Raw genomic sequence first — 23,423 nt, forward strand, 5'->3', positions numbered from 1 at the left:
TCCGCTCCAAGTCTGTGCGGGCAGCGAGGCGGCCGGAGCGAGCCGGGCGCTCCCAGGGCTACGGGAAGCGCCCCCCATCCCGGCGCAGGGGGCGTGAAGCCCCGGACCCAGCATTTCCCGGGGGGGGGCGGATTTCCCAGCCAAGAGAATCCCTTCTCCGGTGCGCGCCCCCCCCCGAAGGGTTCCCCCTCCTCTGCTCGCCTTGCGCCCCCCCCGTCCGCCTCTGCCCCCCACCAGCCCGGAGGGGCTGAGCGCCGAGTGGGGTTGGGCCCACTGGCCCCCGGGGGGGGCGTTTCAGGGTAACCGGGGGTGTCGCTGGAGCCGCGTGGCTTTCTCCGGCGCTTTCACACGCTCGGTCCCCGGGTCCCGAAGTTTTGCTCGGCCCGCCCCGATCTGCCCCCCTCACCCTTTGTTCCCCAGCCCCGGGAAGGGGGGACCGCGTCGCTCGCTGCCCCGCACCCCCCCCCCCCAACCAGCCGCCTCGCGGCCGTCTCTGCCCCTCCAGCCCGGGGCCTGCAGGAAAGCGCCGGGCCGGTTCGGGCCGGCCAGGGGGCTCCGGGGGACCCGCTGCCCGGCCCCAGCGCAGGTGGTTTCGGATGAGTCCCTGGCGAGACCCGCCCTGCCCAGCTGCCCGCCTGGCTCCGTCGCTTTCCGAGTCGCCCCGGGCTCTTGCAGGAGAGGATCCCCGGCCCCTGCGCTCGGGCACGCCGCTCTCTCCTGGGGGGGAGCGGGGGAGGCGCGGAGGGGAGACCCTGCGAGGCGGGCTGGGGCGGCCGCTCTCATTGTACAGAGGTCAGCGAAAGTCCTGCTGATCATCTCCCCGCCAGAGGAGGCAGAGAGGCTGGGGGAGGGGTCGCAGTGGCCGGGGGGGGGGGGGTAGAGCGGAGAGCAAAGGGGGCTGGGGGGAGGCACAGTGGCGGGGGGGGAGTAGCGTGGATAGCATGTGACCTGGGGGGGTTGAGCAGAGAGCAAAGGAGGTTGGGGGGGGTCTCAGTGGCCTGGGGGGGAGAGCAGAGAGCAAAGGAGGTTGGGGGGATCACAGTGGCCTGGGGGGGAGAGCGGAGCGAAAAGGGGGTTGGGGGGGTTACAGTGCCCTGGGGGGTAGAGTGGAGAGCAAAGGAGGTTGGGGGGGTCTCAGTGGCCTGGGGGGGAGAGCAGAGAGCAAAGGAGGTCGGGGGGGTCTCAGTGGCCTGGGGGGGAGAGCAGAGAGCAAAGGAGGTTGGGGGGATCACAGTGGCCTGGGGGGGAGAGCGGAGCGAAAAGGGGGTTGGGGGGGTTACAGTGCCCTGGGGGGGAGAGGGGAGAGAAAAGGGGGTTGGGGGGTTACAGTGCCCTGGGGGGTAGAGTGGAGAGCAAAGGGGGTTGGGGGGTTACAGTGCCCTGGGGGGTAGAGGGGAGAGCAAAGGGGGCTGGGGGGGTAGAGCGGAGAGCAAAGGGGGTTGGGGGTTACAGTGCCCTGGGGGGTAGAGCGGAGAGCAAAGGGGGTTGGGGGGTTACAGTGCCCTGGGGGGGAGAGGGGAGAGCAAAGGGCGTTGGGGGGGGTAGAGCGGAGAGCAAAGGGCGTTGGGGGGGGGGTTGAGCGGAGAGCAAAGGGGGCTGGGGGGGTAGAGGGGAGAGCAAAGGGGGCTGGGGGGGTAGAGGGGAGAGCAAAGGGGGCTGGGGATCCATTTTTTGCCTCGACAGGTAGTTTCTACCGGGGCTTGGCCCACTGGGGGGGGGGGCTGTACTCGCAGGGTGGCCTCCCCCCGTTAAAACAAAAGCCCCTCTTGGAATGTCTAATTATTGAAGGGGGGAGCGTGGCGGACGGAGAGGGGCGAGCGAGACCCCCACCAGGCTAACCCAGAGCCCCCCCCCCCCTTCAGCAGGGGGCTGGAGCAGGCAAAGGGGGAAAGTGAAACGAACCAGGCCGTCCCGCGGCAGGGCCGAAGGTGACTCCCCCTCCCCACCCCTGGGAGGGGAGAGCTCGGGGCGGAGGGAGGCGGGGGCGAGGCTCCGGGGGCTGCTATTGTCTCTTAGAATTTGGGATCCTTTGAAAGCCCGTGGGCCCTCCCACCGCTATTGTTGGAGTGAAGATGTAGCGAACCTCCCCCTCCCCTCCGCTCCGCTCGGGCTGGAATCTCTTTTGGGGGCCGCGCCGCCGGGACACCCTCCGGGCTGGCTGCAGCGAGGAGGCGCGGAGGGGGAGCCAGGCACGCCGGCGAGGCTCGCGGAGGGGGTGCAGGATGGGCTCTGTTTCCAACCAGCAGTTCGCAGGTTCGGTGCCGCTTTCCCCAAAACTTGGCGGGTTGGCCGCTACCCGAGAGGAGCCGCGCGGGGGGGCGGCTCGGCTCGGGGGAAGGACCCCTGGGCGCAGGAGAGCGGAGCGAGCCCCCCCCTTTGACGGCGGGGAGGGGTAGTAAATAAACCCGGGGCCGGGCCGCAACATGTGCTTCGCTCCGGGGCCGAAGTTGGGGGCATTTTTAAAATCCTCTCCAGGTTGGGTGACTCGCAGCGGGGGGAGTGAAGCGTCTTTCAAAGGCGAGAGCAGCTGGATCCGGGAGGCGCAAACTTTCCCGGGGGGGGGGGCGGTTCTCTTTGATTTGGCCCCTTTGGCGGGGGGGGGGGTCTGTGGCTCTTGGATCGACTGGGGGTGACTCGCCCCTGGCTGCCATCCGCAAAACAAGACACCCCAGAGGAGACTGACCCCCCCGGCGATCACTTGGGGGGGTCCCGCGGGCCGGGTTGGGGCTTGGCGTTTGATTTGCTCCCTACCATTGTGAGGTGGCTTTAGGGGGGGACACCCCCCAGCAAAGGGGCTGGCTGTTTCTCCAAGGCGGGCGCGGAGCCGGCTGGGCAGCAGCGGCCAGGGGGGGCTCCCAGGGACTCGGGGGGTCTCCCGGGGGGAAGGGCAGAGGCGCCCGAGGGAGGCTCGATCATGCGGCCAGGCGCCAGGCGAAGCCCCAGGCCCGCCGGATGGCGAAAGCGGCCGGGCTCCCGCGCCCCCAGCTGAGCGCGTCTCGCGTGTATGGTTCCAGGTGGCTGCGCGAAGGCGGGCGAGGAGCCCGCGGGAGACTCCCCCAAGCCCGAGGGGGACTCGCAGCCCCTGCACGGCGCCGGGATCTGCAAATGGTTCAACGTGCGCATGGGCTTCGGCTTCCTCTCCATGACCAGCCGGGAGGGCCTGGCGCTGGACCCCCCCGTGGATGTCTTTGTGCACCAGGTAAGGCCGGGGGCGGGGGTCTGCGAGGCCGGTGCCCCCCCCCCCCCCGGGGGTTGCGCCCTCCCGCCGGCCCTAGGCAGGGCGCCGGGCGGTTGCAGGCCTAGGGCGCAGGAGGCTCCCGCCCGGGCAGCGCTCTGGGGCCGCTGCCCTGCGTGGGGGGCCGGGGCGTTCCCGCCCCCGTCCTGGGGCAGCATTCGGGGGCCGTTCGGCTCCTGCCCCCCCCCCGCCAGCTTCATCCACCTCACGGTGGGGGGGCCCCGGGCCTCTTGGAGTTTCTGGGGCTTGTGATCGTTCCCCTCAGTCCCGTTCGCGGGGGGCTGGGAGCCGGGGCGGGGGCTCCCTCTGGGGAGCCTGGCTCCAGGGGGATTTCTGCCTGACCCCATTGCCGCCCACAGTGGAGCTGCCAGAGGCTGGGGGGCTGCAGGCAGACAACCTCCTGCTTAAAGGGGACCCCCGTGGGGAGGGGCAGTGGAAATGCCCCAGGCCTGCTTGCATTGGGGGAGGGGCAAGAAGTGAGCTGAGATGTGGGGGGCCAACCCATTAGCTTCTCTAGAAGTCGGGTTCCCACCCCCCATTCTCCATGTCAAGATGGTTTCATCCCCCTCCCCGTGCTCCACCTATCCCGCCTGGGCCCAGCGATAAGGCCCTTCCAGCCCTGGCCTGTTTTCATTCCGTCCCATCAAGAGGACCTGGCTCCAGGCCCCACCAGCCCCTGGCTTTTAACAATGGGGGGGGGGGGTTGGCAGTGCCCACACTGAGTGAAAATCCGTCCCTGTTGCGGTGCAGGGCTTTGTCCTACAGACCAGGCACATGGGTTTGGAGAGGCAGATCTACGCCTGCCAGGCACCGGGCCCTACTCCGGCCGCTACCTAGGCTGAGATTGTTTCTCTTGGACTAGAGAGGCAGAAAAAACCTAACCTCCCCTCCCCCAAGACGTTTCCCAGCCATGCTATCGAGGGAATGGGGTGCAGGGGGTGTGGAGCAGGCCAGGTCTGGGTTTGCATCTGCATGTAACAGGCTTATGAAACCTGCTGTCCAGGCAAAGGCCAGCCTAGGGAAATGGCCGTTGGCTTGTAAAAGGTCCCTGCGTGTGAGGGCCAGGGACTCCGGTAGCCTCAGGTCACGGCTCATGGGGCACAGAGGCAGGAGAGGCTCGGAGAGCCAGGGCCGAGCTCCCAGGGAAGTCAATGGGACCGGGGTACTTTGCTGAATCAGCACTCGCACCGCGGCATAGGTGTGTGTGTGGGGGGGGCTCTACTTTGCTTAGGGTGCATCTCCCCGGCAAGGGGAGGGGTGATTGGCACATGGGAGGCGCACCCGGCTGCTCCAATCTAGCCATGCGGGGTACCAGCTGTACTGCAGATGCAATGCACAGGCTGGCAACCAGGGTCCCCACTCGGCTTACCCTCTGGAGGCTAGTCCGTGCCACCACAAGCCAGCTAGATTCAAGCTAGCACTGCCCCCATCCCCCGCCGCAATCCTGCAGGGTCGGCGCCTTCTTGGAGCCGCTGTCTGTCTGCACCATCTGTGTGCTGGTTCTGCACCTTTCAGAGGCCTTAGCCCCCCTGGGATCAGGGGGAGCCAGGGTCAGCCCCTTCTGCCCGGCCAGTCTGGACAGTGTCGGTTGGCAGTGGGGCTGGTTGAAGAGGGATTGTTGTGGCTGGTGTGAGCAGCGCGTAGGCAGTTGATTCCGGGGGAGCCCCAAAGAAACAAGACTTGTTCTCCTTGGTAAAGCTGGTGCGGCCCCCGAAGGGCGATATCCGGCTGTGGCGAGGCCAGGGAGGTGGCCGTTTCATGTATGCTGGGCTGTGTGAGAGCTGCTGAAAGGTGGGCCTGCGAGTGGAATGTCCATGGCTCCTGAGCGGCCTGGGACCTCCGGAAGAGAGGGGTCCCTCAGGGCGGGCCGAGTGCTGTTGCTGAGAGTGTTCAGCAGAGGACGCTCCTGGTGTTGGGGGAGCTCAGAGGCAGGCGGCTGGGCCAGACCTACCCCCGCTGGGCGGACACTGGGGTCGGAGCTGCAAGACTGCGTGGAGGTGGGCTTGGGGTTCTCCTTTGTGCTCCAGGGGAGAACAGTTTCTCCGGGTCCCCCCGGCTAATGGGACACACCAGCCCCAGAGGCACTGGACCTGGCGCCTGGGGGCCTGCAGGCAGGGCTGGGGCAGGGTCAGAAACCGCGTGGGCTCTACCTGCACAGCTGCACCACGGTCGCCTGTTGGGGTTAGACTGGCTGGGAAACCCAGTTCCTGGGCCCGGCGCTTGGTCTATTCGGTGCCAGGGCCAAGGTCTCTGGTAGAAGCAGCTGGATTGTTTGTGAGTGAGAGGTGGGCTGAGCTTGCCCAATGGCGCCACGGTGGGGGTGCTCTGGTCTCGGCTCCCTCGCCCGCCTGGTTCTTGGATGGCAGTCGTCAGTTCCTGTGCGGCCGCGCCCTGGCCAGAGTGTGTCTGCTCTTGTCTCTCAGCCCACTGTCCCGGGAAAGGTCACAAACGTCCTTCGTCCCCCCAGGAGGGGGCCTTACACGGTGAGGCTGGCCCACGTGCACAGCCACGTATAGCCGTGTAACTTACGTCGCACCAGGGCGCGCATCAGCCACTTCCCCAGTTACACCTGAGCGCCCCGTGGGAGAGTGTCTTCCACCGAGAGAGCCAGTGGGGGGGGCGGGGGCGGTCCATTAACATCATGGGGAGAGCTCTCCCCCGGGTTGAGAGCCGCACGCTGCCTGGTGCAGCCACGTTGGTGGGCAGCTGCTGTGAAGAAGCTTCATGCATTGGCCGAGTGGATTTTCTGGGCGGTGGGGGGGAGGAATGGTGTCAAAGGCTTTGTCCAAAGCGCTACTCCCCTCCCCGTGTGCCGTGGGCTTGCATCGCAGGTGGGGGAGCGAGATGGTTTCAGTCTTTCATCTCCTGGTGGTGGGTTCAAATCCAGCCCCAGGTTGATCATAACAAAAGGTCATTACTGGGGGGAGGAGGGGGGGGCTGCTTGGCCTATGGGACTTGTTTGGCTCTCCGTCCAGTTGTGCATCTGCCCTCTGCCCCGCCCCTGCTGGGGTGGTACAAACCAGGACCCAGCCGAGAAGCCCAGGGGATCGTGGGGAATAAACTCCCATCTCGCCCCTCAGGCCTCCTCCCTTGGGACAGGGCTGAGACGCATCGCAGAGCATAAAGGAAACTTCTGCGCCCGTTGTGCCATGACGCGAGGCTGCGGGGCTGCCAGCCCAGGCCTTCCCGGGTGCCCCCGAGCCGGGTGTTTGGAGACCCTCGCCCCAGGCACCGAGGTGGGAGTCACGTGGGTGATGAGCCAGGATCCAGGGGAGAATGGACAAAGGGGCAGGAGGGTGTCCGGGGAGGTGCTACCCGAAGGGGTGGCTCTGGCATCCCTCTGCCATGGGGTACCCGCCCCAAAGCAGCTCCCCTCTGCACTGCCCCCACCCCTGCCCCCTTCATTTGCATATGGGAAGGATGACCCACAGGAAGTCAGGGGGGAGAGAGAAGGGAATTGGCCTCTTTAGATCTATTAAATCACTTTATTACAGGAACCAGGTTTGAATGGCCCTTCCCGGCAGGGGGTGAGTCTCCTTCTCTCTCCCCCTTTATCTGATCACAAAGAGATTAAAATCTCTGCCGGCCAGGAGAGAGCAGGGCTCCTCCAAGCTTCCAATGAGGCATTGGGTCAGATCTCCCAGCCGTCTGGCCGGGCACTGGAGATGGGCTCAGTGGGGGCCGCTGGGGAGGCAGGGGGAGGGATCCCCGGCCTTCAACCAGGATGCCACGAACTGAAATGCCTGGTCAGTTCCCCAGCTGGTGCGAATCGGCAGGCGCCAGGGCAGAGGCGGGTTCCACCCGCTGGGGGAGAGTGGCTCAGGGGGACCCCAGGGGGCTGGCACGTCTCCGGGGCAGGTTTGAGTTCGTTCCTCCGCGCTCCCAGGGGGTGAGCCCCTGTTGGTAGCCCTCCCACCACGAGCGGTGGGTGAATCCATCTGGCAAGACAATTCAAGCCTGGCACAGAAAGGGATCCATGAAGCAGCCTGCTGGGGCACAGACCCAAACACCGGCACGTGCCCTGTGCCATGCACCCGCCGCTGGCCCCGCGAGGGCCTAGGCTCTCTTGGGGTATGTCTACACTAGAAAGTTAGTTCGAACTAACGGACGTTAGTTCGAACTAACTTTCCTATGCGCTACACTAGCGCTCCGCTAGTTCGAATTTGAATCGAACTAGCGGAGCGCTTAGTTCGAACTAGGAAAACCTCATTTTACGAGGACTAACGCCTAGTTCGAACTAGCTAGTTCGAACTAAGGGCTGTGTAGCCCTTTAGTTCGAACTAGTGGGAGGCTAGCCCTCCCCAGGTTTCCCTGGTGGCCACTCTGGCCAACACCAGGGAAACTCTATGCCCCCCTCCCGGCCCCGGACCCCTTAAAGGGGCACGGGCTGGATACGGTGCCCGTGCCAGGTGCAAGCCTGCCAGCACCCAGCTAGCAGACCCTGCACCTGGCACGGCACAGAGCCACCCACCCGATGCCTCCCAGCCCACCCCCTCTTGCCGGGACCAGGCTGGCGGCTCCCGGGAGCTTGCCCGGGACCGCAAGAGGCGGGCACCTGCCTGAGCTAGTGTGGACATCGTGGACCTCGTCCACGATCTCCGCACTAGGCACAGGAAAGTGGCCGTCTAGGGCAGGAGAGCTGCCAGCCTGGCCACCCAGGAGCAGGTGTGCATGAAAATCAAGGGGGTCCACTGAGACCCCCGACCCTGAGCCCTGAGCTTACAATGGCCGTCCTGGGTCAGACCAAAGGTCCATCTAGCCCAGTAGCCTCTCTGCCCACAGCGGCCAACCCTAGGGACCCTGGAGGGGATGGACCGAAGACAATGACCAAGCCATTTGTCTCGTGCCATCCCTCTCCAGCCTTCCACAAACTTTGGGCAGGGACACCACTCCTACCCTCTGGCTAATAGGACTCCATGGACCCAACCTCCATCACTTGATCTCACTTCCCTTTAAACTCTGTTCTAGTTCTAGCCTTCACAGCCTCCTGCAGCAAGGAGTTCCACAGGTTAACTATTTGCTTTGGGAAGAAGAACAACTTTCTCTTACTAGTTTCAAGCCTGCTACCCATTCCTTTCCTTTGGTGTCCTCTAGTCCTTCTTTATGGGAACTCATGAAGAACTTTTCTGAATGCACCCTCTCCACCCAACCCCTGCTTTTAGAGACCTCTATCCTGTCCCCCCTCCGTCTCCTCTTTTCTAAGCTGAACAGTCCCAGTCTCTGTAGCCTCTCTTCATCTGGGACCTGTTCCCAACCCCTGATCATGTTAGTTGCCCTCCCCTCTCCCAGCCTTTCTCTTCCCCTCTCCCACCTCCTTTTCCCAGTCTCCCCCAGTTTTTTTCAATAAAGACAGAGTCAATGTTGGAAGAAACATTAGCTTTATTTTGTACATCAATAAGAAGGGGGGCTAGGGAAGGGCAAGTGGAAGAAGGTGAGGGAGGAATGGGGCACGAGCCCCCGATGGGGAGGACTGGGCTGGCTCTGCGGGCTTCTGGGGGTGGAAGCTCTCCTGCAGCCCCCCAATTACTCCCTCTCCCCAGATGGCAGCCTGCGGCAAGTGCAGCCGGGCTGATGGCCGAGTGGTGTGATGTGCCCAGTGTGGGCACTCAGGGCACTCCAAGCCAGAACTTCTTTGCAAGCGGGGCACCCCTTAGAACTGTGTGTCCGGGGTGGGGGTCGGGACCCTTTAAGCGCAGCCCTCGGCTAGCCTGAGACAGTATCTCCACGCTCTAAGTCCTCCTTTTATGCCCTGCCGGCACTGCTTCCGGCCATCATTAAGCCCTGTTCAGAGTCCACTCAATGTGGACTTACTAGTTCGAACTAGCAAAACGCTAGTTCGAACTAGTTTTTAGTTCTAGATGCGTTAGTTCGAACTAGCTTAGTTCGAATTAACTAATTCGAACTAAGTTAGTTCGAACTAGCGCTGTAGTGTAGACGTACCCTTGGAGACGCTGGTCTGCAGCCTCAGCTGGGAGGCGGAGGGCTGAATGGGCCATGGAGACTGGACTAACGTCTCAAGCTGGAGAGTGGTCCCATGGCGCAGGGCATGAGGGGGGAGGCTTTCCAGGGTACCAGTGGGGCACAAAAAGGAACAGCAGGGACTCCGGCCCTTCTCTCCTGCCTTTGGCACTGACTGGCGCCATGATCTCAGGCAAGGGAGTCCTCTGTGCCTCAGTTTCTCTGTCAGTGAAAGCAGAGCTCGGTTCCCTGGCAGGGTTTTCTATCCCCATCTGTGGCCAGCGTCTCTCACCCTCTGCCCCTTCCCTCTTCCTTAGGGTGCGGGGAGACTAAACGTTTGTGAAAGGGCTTTGAGACCCCTCAGATAAAACTAGGGGACGTCACCTCGGAGTGCTGTAAAAACCAAACCCAGCCTCACCTTCAAACAGAAAGATGATTAAAAAACCCGGCTGGAGGAATGGATGGAAGCCCCAAAGGAGAGAATGGGACAGAAATAGTTAACTCTAAAAACTAAACTAACCTGAACTGACGTGTCACTTTAAACAGCCCCCTTAGGAAAATCACCAGGTCCCTGACTTCCCCCATCTCAGAGTCCCCTCTCCAAGGAAATCACAAGGATTAATGCTTCCCTGGTATTTCATGTACCTTCCCGTCCGCTGCCCAGCACACGGTGTGAGTGGCAGTGTGGTTTGAGGGGCAGGTGTTGGACTCGGTGTAAGGCAATTCCCACCTCCCCGGTGTAGAGGCTGAACGTTCATTGGAAAGTTCACATGCGAGCTTGAGGACAGTGGATCCCATGGAGAATTAATCCCCGTGGGTTGGGAGCCGCTTTGGGCTGCTGATTTCAGGGTTGATGTCGCTTTATAAAGCTCCGCTGTTCTGACCATCAATAGCAAAAAAGCGACTGACTGAATGCTGGTATTGCAGTAGGATGCAGCCAGGGCCCATGGCACATGAAAAGTGGCCCCACCAATGTTCCCTCTAATTTTTTCCATCCACATGCAGAATAAATTTTGTTGTGTGCACCGAAGTAGTGTGTGTGTGCACCACCAGTAGAAACACTGCTGCTGGCGGTGGGTGCTCTGCTATTCAGCTGGGCAGCATTGCAATCTCTCCCGGGCTGCCGCCCAAGCACCCAGCTTCCGGGGAACACTCGTCCCCACCCAAAGAGCGTAGGGGGGAACAAAGGAGGCCTTAAGCACAGGGCCTGTTGTTATCAATGCTGGATTTATCGCAGCTTTGTGCCAAAGGTGTCCTTCCACTGCTGGGGAAAATAGTCCCTCTCCTGAATACCGCTGTTGGGGGAAGAGTGGGAAGTACAAGTATGGAACGAGGAAGGCTCCTTTGCAAAACGAAAGCCAGTTGGCCAAGGATACGGGAGTTGAGAAGCTGCAAAGAAGCTTCTCTCAGCAAGATTAGCAAAGGGGGAGGCTCCTTAGCCAGGTAATGCGTGGCCAGAGAAACGGAACTGGTTGGAATTGAAAGACTTTGGGTCTTGTATCTAATCAGGATGCCAGGTGGGCGGGGCGTTCACCACCAGGTGGGCGGGGCGTTCACCACCAGGTTGCTCCTAGCAGGCCTTTGTGATGCTGGATCATGCAGGCATCTGAGTCCTAGGCAGGAGGAGGAGGTCCTGGGAATGGCCGTCAGACTCCTGGGTTGGGCAGAGGGGCAGGAGGCCGCGTTGGCTAGCGATTAGTTGCACTAGACCCCAGGGCTCCGTTCCGAGTTCTGCCAGTCTCCAGCTCTCAGGACCCTGATGAGACGTGCAGTGGGGGGGGGGGGGGGCGAAGCATTGACCGAGAACTGGATTGGATGGTAGCGTCTGGAGACCCCCGCTGCTACTGGGGTTCATTCACGCAAGGCGCCGTGTGGATGCCGAGGGAGACCCCCCTGCCCCAGAGAGCCTGCTGTCCGTGCACACGAGTCAGAGTGGGAGGGGAAAGGCAGCCCTGTGATCCCCATTTTACAGATGGGGGGACCGAGGCCCAGCCACGGTCCCGGTGGCAGGAAATCAAGGCTGCATTCTCGGCGCACAGCACCAGTCGTGCCTTTACTGCAAGACCAGCATAGGTGCAGGGTAGGTAACGGACTGGAGTGGTAACTCCTGGTCTAGACGAGACCAGGGAGTGCACCGGCAGCAGGAAAACTGAGGCTGGTTGTGGTGTGCTGCTGGCAGTGGCAGTGTAGACAGGGCCCTCGTGTCTTTACCATGGAATTGCCTTTTCATGATCTGAATGGGACAGAGCCAGGCCAATTTGTTGCACCTTCATCAGAGCATTGTTGCCTGACCAACATTCCCTTAGGCTTTTCCATCCATGCGGGATGTTTTCTATCCATGTGCGGAATAAATTGTGTCATGCGCACAGTGGCATGTGGGGATGTGCACCACCCGTAGAAACACAAACCGAGCTGGGGGTGCTCTGCTAAGCAGCTGGGCAGCTCTGGAATCTCTCCTGAGTGGCCGCCCAAGCGCCCCGCTAACAGGGAACCCTGCTCCTGACCCCGCCTGGGCGTGTGCTGCCCCATCTGGTCTGCAAAGCACGTCTCTGGCAGAACCTGCTGCCCCCCATTGTGGCAGGCGGGTTGTTCCCGCGGTGAGAGGCCTGGTCCCTTATCCAGGCGGCGGCTGTTGGTCGCCGCTGGCTCAGGAAATGTCCATTGGATTTAGAGAAAAGAATAAAAGTGACAAACCATCCAGCTGAGCCAAGAGTAAAACCAGTCGCAGGAGAAACAAGTTCTGTGAGGCAGGGAGTGCCTCGTGCTGCACCTCGGGCCCCCCGGTGTTGAGGGCCCCAGGCCCCCTGCAGGGAGCACATTTCACATGAAGCCTAGCCTGCCCTTACTTTGCTTGCTCGGAGCTGGAAGCCAGCAGCCAAGTGCCTGGCCGTGCTCTGACACGCACGAGCTTCCTTCCCGAGGAGTCCGGTCCGGCTTGTGGGTCCCGAGGGGCGTGGCACGTGGGAGCTGTAGTGTGGCTGAGGCCCCGAGTCGGAGTCTGACAATAGGCTGCGGCTGAGATCAGAGCCTCATTACGGCAGGCACAGAATAGACCAGCGAGGCAGGAGTAGTGTGAGTCCATTTTACACATGGGAAAAACGAGGCACAGAAATTGACTTGCTGAAGATCCCACAGGGAGGCCTGGAGGAGCCTGCTGATGGGGACGGGGCAGTTGCCCCAGGGTCTGGCAGTTAAAAGGAGCCCAGAGCACCTGGTTGGAGCCGCGGTGGCAGCTGGAGCCCCAGACTCTTGAAATTGCTGCCAGTGCACCGTGCTGTGCGCTCCGTGCGGCTCTGAGGGCTGGTGGATGAGGGTGTGGGGGGGGGGAACTGTGTGACGTGGGGGGCTGGCTGCCCCATCCCTTCCACCTGAGGCCCCACCCTTCCGGGAGTGCTGCCCCCCCCCTTTCAGTGTCCCCTCTAGTTTTTGCATCCATGGGTGGAATGCATTTTGTTATGTGCACCGAGGCCTGAGCAGACGTGCACCACCAGTAGAAACACAGGCTGCCGGCTGTGGGTGGCTTTGGATGCTCTGCTAATCAGCTGGGCATCTGCCCAAGTGCTCAGCTTACAGGGAACACGACCCCCCCCCCTTTGCCCAGGGGCCTGCGTAGGCTGCCGGCTCCCCTCCCTCGCAATCCCAAGCCCGGAGGTTAGCTGCCAGACCAGCCTTCCTGGCCCAGGGACTGCTCTGGGGCAGGGCGCCGTGGGGACACCCCCTGAAGCAGCCCAGCAGGCAAGACTGCTGGCCGGCTCGTGTGGCTACGGCATGGTTCCGAGGAAACGACATGCCAGGGATCGGGCCCCGGAGGGGTGTCTTACCCAGCCCAGTTTTTCAACTGTTGAGTTTGGTTGTTGGTGGCCCCAGTGATTGAGTCCACAGTCCCATGGGGCTTGCACGGGGTCCGGAACTCGCCGCTGGCGGGTGAGCTGCGGAGAGCAGCCGGTGCTCTGAGCGCGTGGGCAGGCGCCGGGGAGAGCGGGAGAAATGGTTCCCAAACGGGCGTGTGATTTCTGACGTGGGTTTCTGCTCAGCAGCGGCACCACCCGCGAGTGTTCCCCGCCCAGGAATGCCCCAGGCGGTGGCGCTGGAACAGGCACCCTCTACCCTTATCCATGCCCCTTGCTGCCCCCTCAAGCTCGGGCAGGCATCTGGGACCCGCATGTGGGGCTGGTGGTCAGAAGCCCAGGCCCAGTGGCTGGGACCCCAGGAAGGGGGCAGAACCCTGGGTGTGGGGCTGGCTGAGGAGTGGGACCGAGGGCTGGCAATGGACCCTGGGCCTGGTGCAGGGCTGGCAGCCGATTGGGACCCAAGGAGGCAGGGACTCCAGAAGGCCGGAGCAAGGGCCAGCAACTGGGACCTCTGGGTGCTAAGGGTGTGGGCTCAGGATGCCCAAAACTGGGGGTGCTGCAGCACCCTCTGCACCCCTCCTTCCCATGCCTGTGCACAGAGGGCCCAGGGGTACCACAGCCGCTCTGGATACTTGCCTGGGTTCACAGCATTAGCAGAGTCAGCACAGGCCAAAGCCTCACACAGACAGTGCCCTGTTTGCCCTGCTGTGCACACCGCGCCGGATGCCGGCGCTCCCATTCCTGTTGGCGCGTTGGATACGGGGAAGGTAAAACGAGGGAGCTGCGGCCCCTCTGTCTGTCTGAGCTCGCACGGAAACCTTTTGGGCGCGAGGGGAAATGTGGGGAGCCCAGGACAAAGCTGATTCCTGGAAAGGTCGGGAGCCCCTGGTTTCGGGGGGGCGCTTTCCCGGCTGAGCAGGGGTCGCTGACACGGAGGACATTGCGAGCGGTGTGGCCCTGCCTCTGGTGGAGCTGCATCCGCTGGGAGTCGGGGGGTGCAGAGACGGCCACAGGGGCGGCTGATCCTGCAACTCAAGTTGTAGCTGTACGGGGTCGCGCCTCCGCGGGAACTATTCCGGGTGGGGGAAGGCGCCTTTTGCGACGTGCTGCCGAGACCAGTACGGCCACGTGGGCTGCGATTTGTGCCCCAGGCTTTGTGTGGACGGGGGAAAGGCCGGGTCCGAGGTTTACTGTCCCTACAGAGCGGACTTGTGCCCTCTCTGAACACTCCCAGCTCCTGTCTCCATCTAAAGGAGGCTGTTCCCATCCCCCTCCACAAACCCTCAACCCCCCAGGGGGTGGAAGGAGGAAGAAAACCCCCTCCAGTGTTTCTCCAAGATAAAATGGCTCCAAACAAATGGAATCTCCCCAGGCCTCTGGTAGAGCAGGACTCCACTGGAAAAGCCGGAATGCAGATGAGATCTGGAATGGATCCTTGGGCATAAAGTCCAGGCCCCCCATGCAAACGCCTGCGCTGTTAGCTCCCTCCCAGAGCCTGCTGGGAAAGTCAGCCAGGTCGGTGCCCAGCCGGGAACAGAAAGTGGAGCAGTGGGACCTCCCCCACATAACTAACAGTGCAAGCATGGCCGCGTGTGGAGACGTCCTTACTTTGAAACCAGGGGGCTCTGCCCGCGTTTCACTCACAGCAGGTTTCTCCCTGAGCCCCGGGAGAGAATTGGTGGCCGCCTTTCCGTACCGAGTCCTGGGGCTGAGAAAGCAAGTGCGTGGCATTGACGGGGTTTGTCTCACACGCAGTAATTCTTGTCCACATGGGAAAGCCATTGTTGAATAAGGAAGGATGCGAATTTTAAACATTGGGAAAAAATCCCCCATGTGGATGCTCATTTGAGAACATAGTCTGACGAGCTTTCCCATTCAGAAAAGCCCTTGGGCTACTCACGCTAAGGCGCGTACGCCACCCGGAACGTGTCCACAACCAGCTAGCACTGAAGGAGCTAAAGATGCAGGCTGCAAGGGCCCTTCTCTCCCTCCCAGGCTGTGTTGGACACAAGCCCTGAAAGAAGCTGCCCCTCTCTAGTTCTGTATTCCCTCGGGCAATGGAAACATTTGCCAAGGGATTGGGCGAGAGGTTGAAAATCCCAGTCACTTCCCTCCATCTGCATAAGCAAATTCAAACATTTTTCTGCTACTCCTGGCTGGGGTTTTCTCTTCCCCACTTCAAAGCAGTTGCCCTGTGCCCTAATGGGGCAGGGGGAAGGGATAGCTCAGTAGTTTGAGTTCAATCCTTGCGGAGGCCATTTAGGGATCTGGGGCAAAAATTTGTCAGGGGTGGTACTTGGTCCTGCTGTGAAGGCAGGGGGCTGGACTCCTTGACCTTTCAAGGTCCCTTCCAGTTCTAGGAGATTGGCATCTCCATTAATTAATGTGTTTGTGCAGCACTGTAAAGACTAACAAGATGGTTTATTAGGTGATGAGCTTTCGTGGGCCAGACCCACTTCCTCAGATCACAGTCCTGTTTTTTTTTGTTTCAGCTGCACCAGATTAACACGGCTACATTTCTACCTCTAAACTACATGGCTCCCTCGATGGAGCTATGTAGATTAGGCTGATCGGCCGAGGGAAATGAAGCCGCGATTTAAATAATCGTGGCTTCATTTAAATTTACATGGCTGCCGCGCTCTGCCGACCAACTGATGATCAGCTGTTTGTTGGCAGATCGGGGCAGTCTGGACGCGTCATGGTCGACAAGGAAGCCTTTGTCGACCGGCGCAGGTAAACCTGGTTTCACGAGGTTTAACGCTCCTTGTTTCCTTCCTAGAGCAACTGTAACTTGGTTCTATAATGACACAAGCATGTGTGTCAATTGTGGTACCAGTTGTGTTATGCAGCCTGTGGTTTGTTAAAGGGTTAATTGTATCGCTGCCCCCAAGCCAGTGTTCCCTCTAATCTTTTCTATCGGTGTGTGGATTTTTTCTATCCATGTGAGGAATAATTTTATATGCACCAAGGCATGTGTGGATGTGAACCACCAGTAGAAACAAAAACCTAGCTGTGGTGCCCTGCTAATCAGCTGGGTGGCATTTGAATCTCTCCTGAGTGGCCACACAAGTGCCCAGCTCACAAAGAACTCTGCTCCAAGAAGTGGAAAATCATAAGTCAGATCCCAAAAAAGTCATGATTTTTTAAAAAATATATTTTGGTTGCTTTTATTTGCTTTCTGTTTCATCAGCCCTTCGGGCTCGTGTGTTTTCAAAGGTTTTTTAAATCACAGACAGAGGTTGGGAAACTTACCCGATCGATATGAAATCTGAAATTGTCACGTAATCTGACTCCAGGAGCTAGAACTTTTAAGAAAAACACAAATGTCACAAGACTGGAGATAAAGCTGTGAGCTGGCAGTGCAGGCCTGGTCTACGCTACAGTGGAAGGTCGAATGAAGATACACAACCCCAGCTGTGGTGGTTATGTAGCTGGAGTTGACGGATCTTAAATTGAGTTTCTGCGCCGTCCACGCAACAGAAGGCCGAGAGGAGCAAACGCTCTCGTCAGCTTCCCTTGCTTCTCATGAAGAGCAGGAGTACCTGCACCAATTGGGCACCCTCTGAGTTTGATTTAGCAGGTCTTCACTAGACTGGCTAAATCGAACTCCGAAAGATGGACTGTGGAAGCTTTGCTCTTCCATGCAGTGTAGACATGGCTGCAGATTTTGAGCTTTGCTCAGGCTACTGTGGGGCTGTGGCCACGTCCTGCCAGCCCAAGCACATTTTGTTGCCTACAACAGAGGGGAGTAGAGATCCTATGCGTGGACCCCGCTCTCCAGGTGTGTCCATGGGGCCCAGGATTCCCTGGCTGGTTGTGGGGGGTGGCCCAATCCCTCCAGTCCCTCTCCCATGCCCCCCACCATTGCCCACCCACCTGAAGACAGGGCCCATCCAAGTGTTCCTTTCTGAACGTCTGCGCTGCAGTTTTATAGCCCTGCAGCCTGACTGGCCAGCCCCAGGTGTGGGTGCGCCCCAGGCCCACAGCAGGAGCTGTGAGAAGCACGGTGCCTTGCGACGGGCTGTGGGATAAGAAATTGCCCGTTTAGTGTAACCCGCCCCCAAGCCAGATGACAAACAGACTGAAGAGAAGGAGGAGCTAACGCCTGGGTCTGAGCTCAAGCCTGGGGGGTGTGCCCAGAGTCACGCGTGGGCGCCATTCTCCCTCCGGCAGGGACCAATCCTGCGCTAAGCGCTCAGGCTGGGTCAGATGCAGGGTTCCCTCTAAGCTGAGCACTTCGGCGGCTGCCCAGGAGGGATTCAGATGCCTCCTGGCTGATTAGCGGGGGGCCCACCGCCTCCCAGAGCTGGCAGCCTGGGTTTCTGTTGGTGGTGCGCACCTGGACATGCCTTGGTGCACAGAACAAAATGTATTCCGCTCATAGACTGACAAAGGAGAGGGAGCCCTGGTCAGGTGTAGCCCAGGGGTTTCTCCTGTGGCTTCCTGATTGTCAGACACGTGGTGCTGTTGCTGCTGGCGAGGGGCGGGGTGTGAGATGGGTCATTTGGGGCAGGGCCTGTGGGCCAGGCGGGGACCAGGGCCCATTTCAGAGTGGGCTGAGACTGAAGCATTGCCGGGTTGCGGGGGAGGGGGGCGGGGGCTAGAGCCAGCTCATTAGCCTGAGCCCATCTCCTCTTGCAATCGGCGAGCGATGGAACAGGCTGGGCAGGGCCATGCTGTTCCCAACACCCCACCCCTGTGCCCCTTCCCCGCAGCATGCCCCTGGGCAGCACCGGGGCAACTCCCCTCCCCCGACTCCCTGCCCCCTCCCCACGCAGAGGGCCCTGTTAGACACAGGAAGTGTCCATAGAAGTCCTGGCGGCTGGGCCGCTGCTTGTGCACGGAGTCCGGCGGGGAGGGAGGGGCGTGTCCGGGGAGTCCCTTTCCCCCTCTCGGCTCCTTCCCCAGCAAGCCCCCCCTTGGGGACTGAGCAGGGGGAGATGGGAAGGCACGACTCTCATTAAAGCCTCCCCGCTGGCCACGGCAGACCCCCTGCCTCACCTCCGCTTGCCCACCCCGTTCCCGGCGGGGGCGACGACAAGCTGAGCTGTCTCTGTCCCGAGTGCAGCTCCCCTTCCACCACTGCCTCTCGCTCAAGGCTGGGCCAGGTGCGGCCCTGGGGCTGGATCCGGCCCCCCTCACACTTGGATCTGGCCCACGGGCTGCATCTGGCCACTTGCTATTTCTATCCTGCTGCCCCTGCCATTGACTGTCCAGGCGGCCGCCCAGGCAGCAGGATCCTGTTTAAATGGCTCAGGGCACAGTCACGGCGGGGATCAGAGCCGTGAGCCCTTTAAATCTCCGCAGCACCAGGCGGCTGCCAGGCAACACGGTGGTGGAGGGGCCGGGAGTCACAAGCCCTTTGCTGGGTTTTTAATTCAAAGACTCCGGAGGCTAGTCCCCAGCCCCGCCCCTTCCACCTAGGCCCCGCCCCTTTCAGGGTGGAGCCAGCCCGTGACCACATAGCAAAATTCATTTTGTGGCCCCTCAAAATTATTGCCCTCCCCTGGGCTGGCTGGTGGATTGCAGGGCCAGGAAGCCCATTGCAATCTGACCTCTCCCCCCGCAGCAATCCCCAGAGCAGAGCTCTTGGCAAAACGCTCCCAGCTGGATTTTAACCATCGCCTGCGAGGGGGAATCCACCACAGCCCTGGGTGACTTTTTCGGAAGCTCTCCCGTCTCCTGCCTGCCCGTCCAGTTCTCTCTCCTCGATCCAGGTCCATGGGGGGTGACTTCCATGTGCTCCAGGCAGGGCCTCGGCACCAGGGCTGGGACCCTGCCTACACTGATTCTGGAGCCCTGGGTTAGGAGGAATGAAGAGAGCTCAGCCAGGCTGAGCTGGGGCCCTGGGATTCGGGACAAACAAGTGTCCTGATACTGCAGTGAAGCCGGGCTGGAAGGGGGCTGCATCTGGAGACACGAGGTTCTCCCTGCGCCTTTCTCTCCCTCCCATCCCCGCAGAGCGGGCCGAGGTTCGATAGACCACTGGCGCTGCGGGCGGAGCGCCGTGAGCGGGCTGATAGGAAGGGAAGACCCCGGGTCCCTGCGGCGCTTGGGGTAGACACGTGGATGGAATTTGCCAGCTGTAATGGGCGAGAGGACTCCGGTGTAGGAAGAGCTGGGGGGAGGCGTTTCCTTGTCATAGGAAAACTTCCAAGATGCAAAAAATGTCCATGCCCTGAATGGGGCCAAAAAACCCAACCCCAAGCCTTTGCCACCTGAAAATCCAGGGAAAAATCCTGCAGGTTGGGCCAATCAAAATGTTTTGTTTACAGTTTGACTTTTGTTTTTTTAACTATAATTAGCCCGTTTTGCAATGAACTGTTCTTTTGCACCAGGAAGCTGGATTTTTGTGTTCCGCTGATGCTGAAGCAAAGCACGTTGACAATGTCAAATGTATTTTCCGAGTCGAAACTATTTACCAAACCCAACCTCTTCCTGGAGGCAGGTTCTGGCTTTCCTGAGCTGGCATCTCCCAGCAGGGCGGTAGGGAAATGGCATCCGAACCTGTTCGCCATCAGCCTCTGCGGAGCCGTAGAAATCCGCTTGCAGGAGAGAGAGCGGCCTCGCTGCATCCTCCCACCCTTGCTCCAGGGCGCCACGTTCATTTCTTTTTCTGGGAGGGGCTGATCATTGTATCGATCATCTGGCTTTCCAGCCGGCCACTTAGCCAAAAGCTCCGCCCCCTGCAGTAGGTAAACTGAGGGACTGAAATGCCAAGTGCCTGCCCCCTTCATGCAGCGGGTCGGTGGAAAGCCGAGGCCAGGGCCCTGCTGTTTGACCACCGGCCGGGAGGCGGCTCTGCGGCTTTCTGGGTGGGACGTGAAGGTTTGGCTCAAGGTGCTGGGGTCGGCCGAGCAGCCTCGGTGCTTGACAGTCCCGTGGGTATGCAGTGCACGCGGGGGCAACTGAGAAGCAGCCCGGACGGTTCGGTGGGGGGGTGCTGGCTGTGTGTCTCGGCAAGCTCTTTGGAGCAGCGGTGGGGCCCGCAGGCTGGAGCCGGTTCACCAGGGTAGCCCCGGGCAGGCCAATGGGAGCTGCAATCACCCGTCCAGTGGCCTGCCAGGGCCGCCCCCGGGTGCACCGCCACCGTGTTAGCGCCCACCTGGGTGTAAGCAGGAACGTTCTGAAGATCCCAATTAGTGTCTGGGACGGGGGTGGGCAGGCGACTTCCGGGGGGCAAAGGGGGCAATTGCACAGGGGTCCGGAGCTCCCGGTTGCTGCAGGGGTGGCAGCTGGAGCTCCAGGCCTCTTTGAATTGCCCCGGGAGCGCCGTGTCACATGGCTCTGAGGGCTGCGGGGGAGGGCTCCTTGCTAAGGGCTGACTGCCCTCGGCCCCGCCCCTTTCCCCAGAGGCCCCACCCCTTCCAGGGTGCATCGCAGCCCCCCCCACACCTTGCCCCAGAGGAGTCGGGGGATGGGTTCTGATCAGGGCAAGATCCAGGGTTTGCTGGTGTCTCCACTGCTCCTGGGGCATAAATAGCACAGATCCCTGGCCTCAGCCAGGAGGCCCCTTGTGTCCTGCTGCCCCGAACGAAGGGCTTGTGTCTCCGAGGCTGGGACAGGGGGAGCCCTGCTTGGCTTCGCTCGAGCTCCACCCGCAGACGTGGCCCCTTCCCTGACGGCCCCCCCGGTGGGCAGCTCCTCTCGGTTCAGCTGAGATTGGTTCCATCGGCCAAACCGGAGTGAGCCCCCCCCTTGGGCCAGGCCCACCCCAGAGCCTGTGTTGGCAGAACTTAGGCTGCTCGGGGGTCTGAATAAACCAGCCGTGCCCCTGAGCGGCCAAAGGGACCTGGGCAGACCCCCCCCCCCCCCGTGTGCACTGTGTCCTGCCAGCCGGACAGCGTCTCCCGGCGGCGCTTCGGCTGCGGGTGGACGTGGCTCCCTCGTGCTCCCTCTTGCCTCGTCCTGGGGTCGGCGCTCTGCGTACACGCGGCCTCGGCGTCTAGAAAGGGGCCTGCGTGGGCTGAACTGGCGCCTTGCTCCTGTGACGAGCCCCCCCCCCTCCCGCCACGACGAGCTGAGCCGTGCTCCGCTCTCAAGAATGTCTCCTTGTGTCCCGCTGGCTCCGGGCCCTGGGGGGACGAGTGCGGCGTGGTGGGGCTGGGAACAAAGACCCTCTCGCATTAAAAGGCATCTCTTGAATGCATGTCAGTTGAGAATACATGGTTGGATTAGAGCAGGGGACTGGACTTGGGAGTCAAACGGCCGCCTCTGCCACCGACGTGCTCTGCTGCCCGGGGCGAGTCACCTCCCCTCATCGCACCTGGTTGTGAAGGGGGAACAAACGAAACGGCGCCTCTCGGGCAGGCTGTGAAGCTTCGGGATTGTACCGGGCTCTGGGCCCCTCCAGCCCTAGGGGAATGGAAACCCAGGCTGCTGCTTTTCCATTGCACCTGGACTCTGAAGTCACCTGGAACGCTTTCAAGGGAAGAAAGCCCCGTGGTTGTGATGGAAGGGGGTGGCCATCAGCTGGGAATCAAGGGGAGCAGAGAACTGCTTTTGTCGGCTCTGCGCTGCGTGTACAGCGCCGAGCACACGGGGGAGGTCGCCGCAGCACCACTCGCAAGGCTGGGAGGCGCCCTCCCGAGTTGATCACTAAGCGCTTTGCTCGCCACGCGGTTGCAGGGCTCCCCCTTCCTTCCAGGAGCCACTTCAACCTTTTCCATCTTTGGCTTTTCACGCCTGAAGTGGCCTTTTCTCTTGACCTCACCGCCCTGGTTCCAGCCTTTCCTGTTCATCCTGGCACTGGCCTCTCCTCCCGGAGCATCTCTGGCTCTCCTAAAGCCCCGTTTGCACTTTCCTGGGCCTCTTAGGTTCTCGCTGTGTGCATCGGAACTAGATGCCATTCAACGCTGTGTGTCATGAGCCCTGCACTGCTAATAGTTAATGGAGAATCTCTTTTGCGGTCAAGTGACAGTGGCCTGTGCTTTTGGAGCACGAGGGTCTGATTGCTGTCCTTGTGATCCAATCCATGAAGTTCCAAGTAAACATGGCCTAAGGCAGGCAGACCAGCCGGGGTAGCGGAGGCAGCTGTCTGAGACCCTGGCAATTCCAAAGGGTCCAGGGCTCCCAGCTGCGGCTGTTGCAGCATGCTCTCGGCGGCGCTGAGGGCTGCCTGGGGGAGGCTAGCCCCAGCCTCGTCCCTTCTGCCTGAGGCCCTGCCCCGAGCCCCGGCTAGCCCAGGGGCCCAGCAAGTCTGTTGGCCCCACTGGCCTCGGGCTAGTGGTGAATTCGGAGCAAAGCTTCCTCTGCAGAGTTGCTTTGCACTGTCTGCGGGCACCGTGCTCCTTGGGACTCAGCACTGCACCCTTGGCTGTCTGGCCAGCTCTGCTCCTTACTGGGACTCACTGAGGGGATCGGGTAATTCGGGGGGGAGGCCAGGATGGCCACAGGTGAACTGGCTCCGTCTCGGCAGAGAACCTCAGCTCCATGTTCTCGTCTGCTGGGTTTACCATCGCTCAGCCCGAGGAGCGACCCGCCCTGCCTTTGAACTGGTCCTTTCAGTAGCCGCCGTTGGGCCGTTCTGGTGGTTCGCCTGCTTCTTGCTCTCCCAGGGTGCGATGGTCCTGCCCGGCTGTCACAGTGGGGTGACGGTGCATGTGCCGCAGGGCTTGGTCCAGAGTCCATCTCTCCTTGGGAAGATGGGGGGGCCGCATTGGGGGGTGAGGAAGCCTCAGGAACAGGGAGGGGTGTTGAGCCAACCAGACAGTCTGAGCTCGCCCCCCTGAGCAGGGCCCGCCAAGTTCCCTTCCCGAAAGAGCGGGCAGGAGAGGGGGCTTGTGGAAATGAACGACTCTTCTCATGGGCCCCTGCGTAGGACACGACCCTTCTCCTGCTGAGTCTGGGCTCCTCCTGGCCTGGCCTCTCCGACTGCCCTGCCCAGGGCGGGTGTCCGGAGGACAAGGGAGAACCCGCTTTCTGAAAGGGCGGCAGGGCCTGGCTGGACAAGCGTGGGAGAAGATGAGGGGAGGAGCCTTTATGGTGAGGGGGAGGGGAGCAGGAAGGGGGAGCGTGGGGCAGATTTCAGGGGGGAGGGGCAATGTCGCAGCGCTAAGGGTGTCGCGCTGGAGCCTGACGCTCGGGGGATGTGCGGGGCAGGGCCTGGGTATCGGCGCCGTGAGATGACGGGGAGGAGCCGGGGCCCTGCACAGGAAGGGTCTGGGATTCCCGGGGGGGGAGGGCCCGGTGCTGTGGCTGCCTGGGGTGGGCTGGGCCTTCACAAGGAGTTGGGTGGGAGGGGGCACGGAGGGGATGTGGGAGTTATCGGCACTGAGGTGACGGAGCAGATGAGCCCCCCCACCTTGAGGAGGCGTCGGAGGACAGACGCCCGAAGGACCCCAGCAGGCCCTGGGGGAAGGAGGTGCTGAGAAGGCGTC

The 23,423-nt window shown here is 61.4% G+C and overlaps 1 protein-coding gene across 1 annotated transcript in view; it reads left to right on the plus strand.

The window, feature by feature from the left end:
- The first annotated feature begins 1,909 nt into the window (after nt 1–1,909).
- Nucleotides 1,910–23,423, plus strand: part of LIN28A (lin-28 RNA binding posttranscriptional regulator A) — a 38,112-nt gene continuing 16,598 nt past the window's right edge. Inside the window, exons 1-2 of the mRNA XM_075908848.1 lie at nt 1,910–2,253; nt 3,015–3,199. Of these exons, the coding sequence (XP_075764963.1) occupies nt 2,223–2,253; nt 3,015–3,199 (216 nt within the window). The 5' untranslated portion in view covers nt 1,910–2,222. The remainder of the gene's footprint in view (nt 2,254–3,014; nt 3,200–23,423) is intronic.

This window comes from Pelodiscus sinensis, chromosome 25, assembly GCF_049634645.1.
Source record: "Pelodiscus sinensis isolate JC-2024 chromosome 25, ASM4963464v1, whole genome shotgun sequence".
NCBI classification, from domain to species: Eukaryota; Metazoa; Chordata; order Testudines; family Trionychidae; genus Pelodiscus; species Pelodiscus sinensis.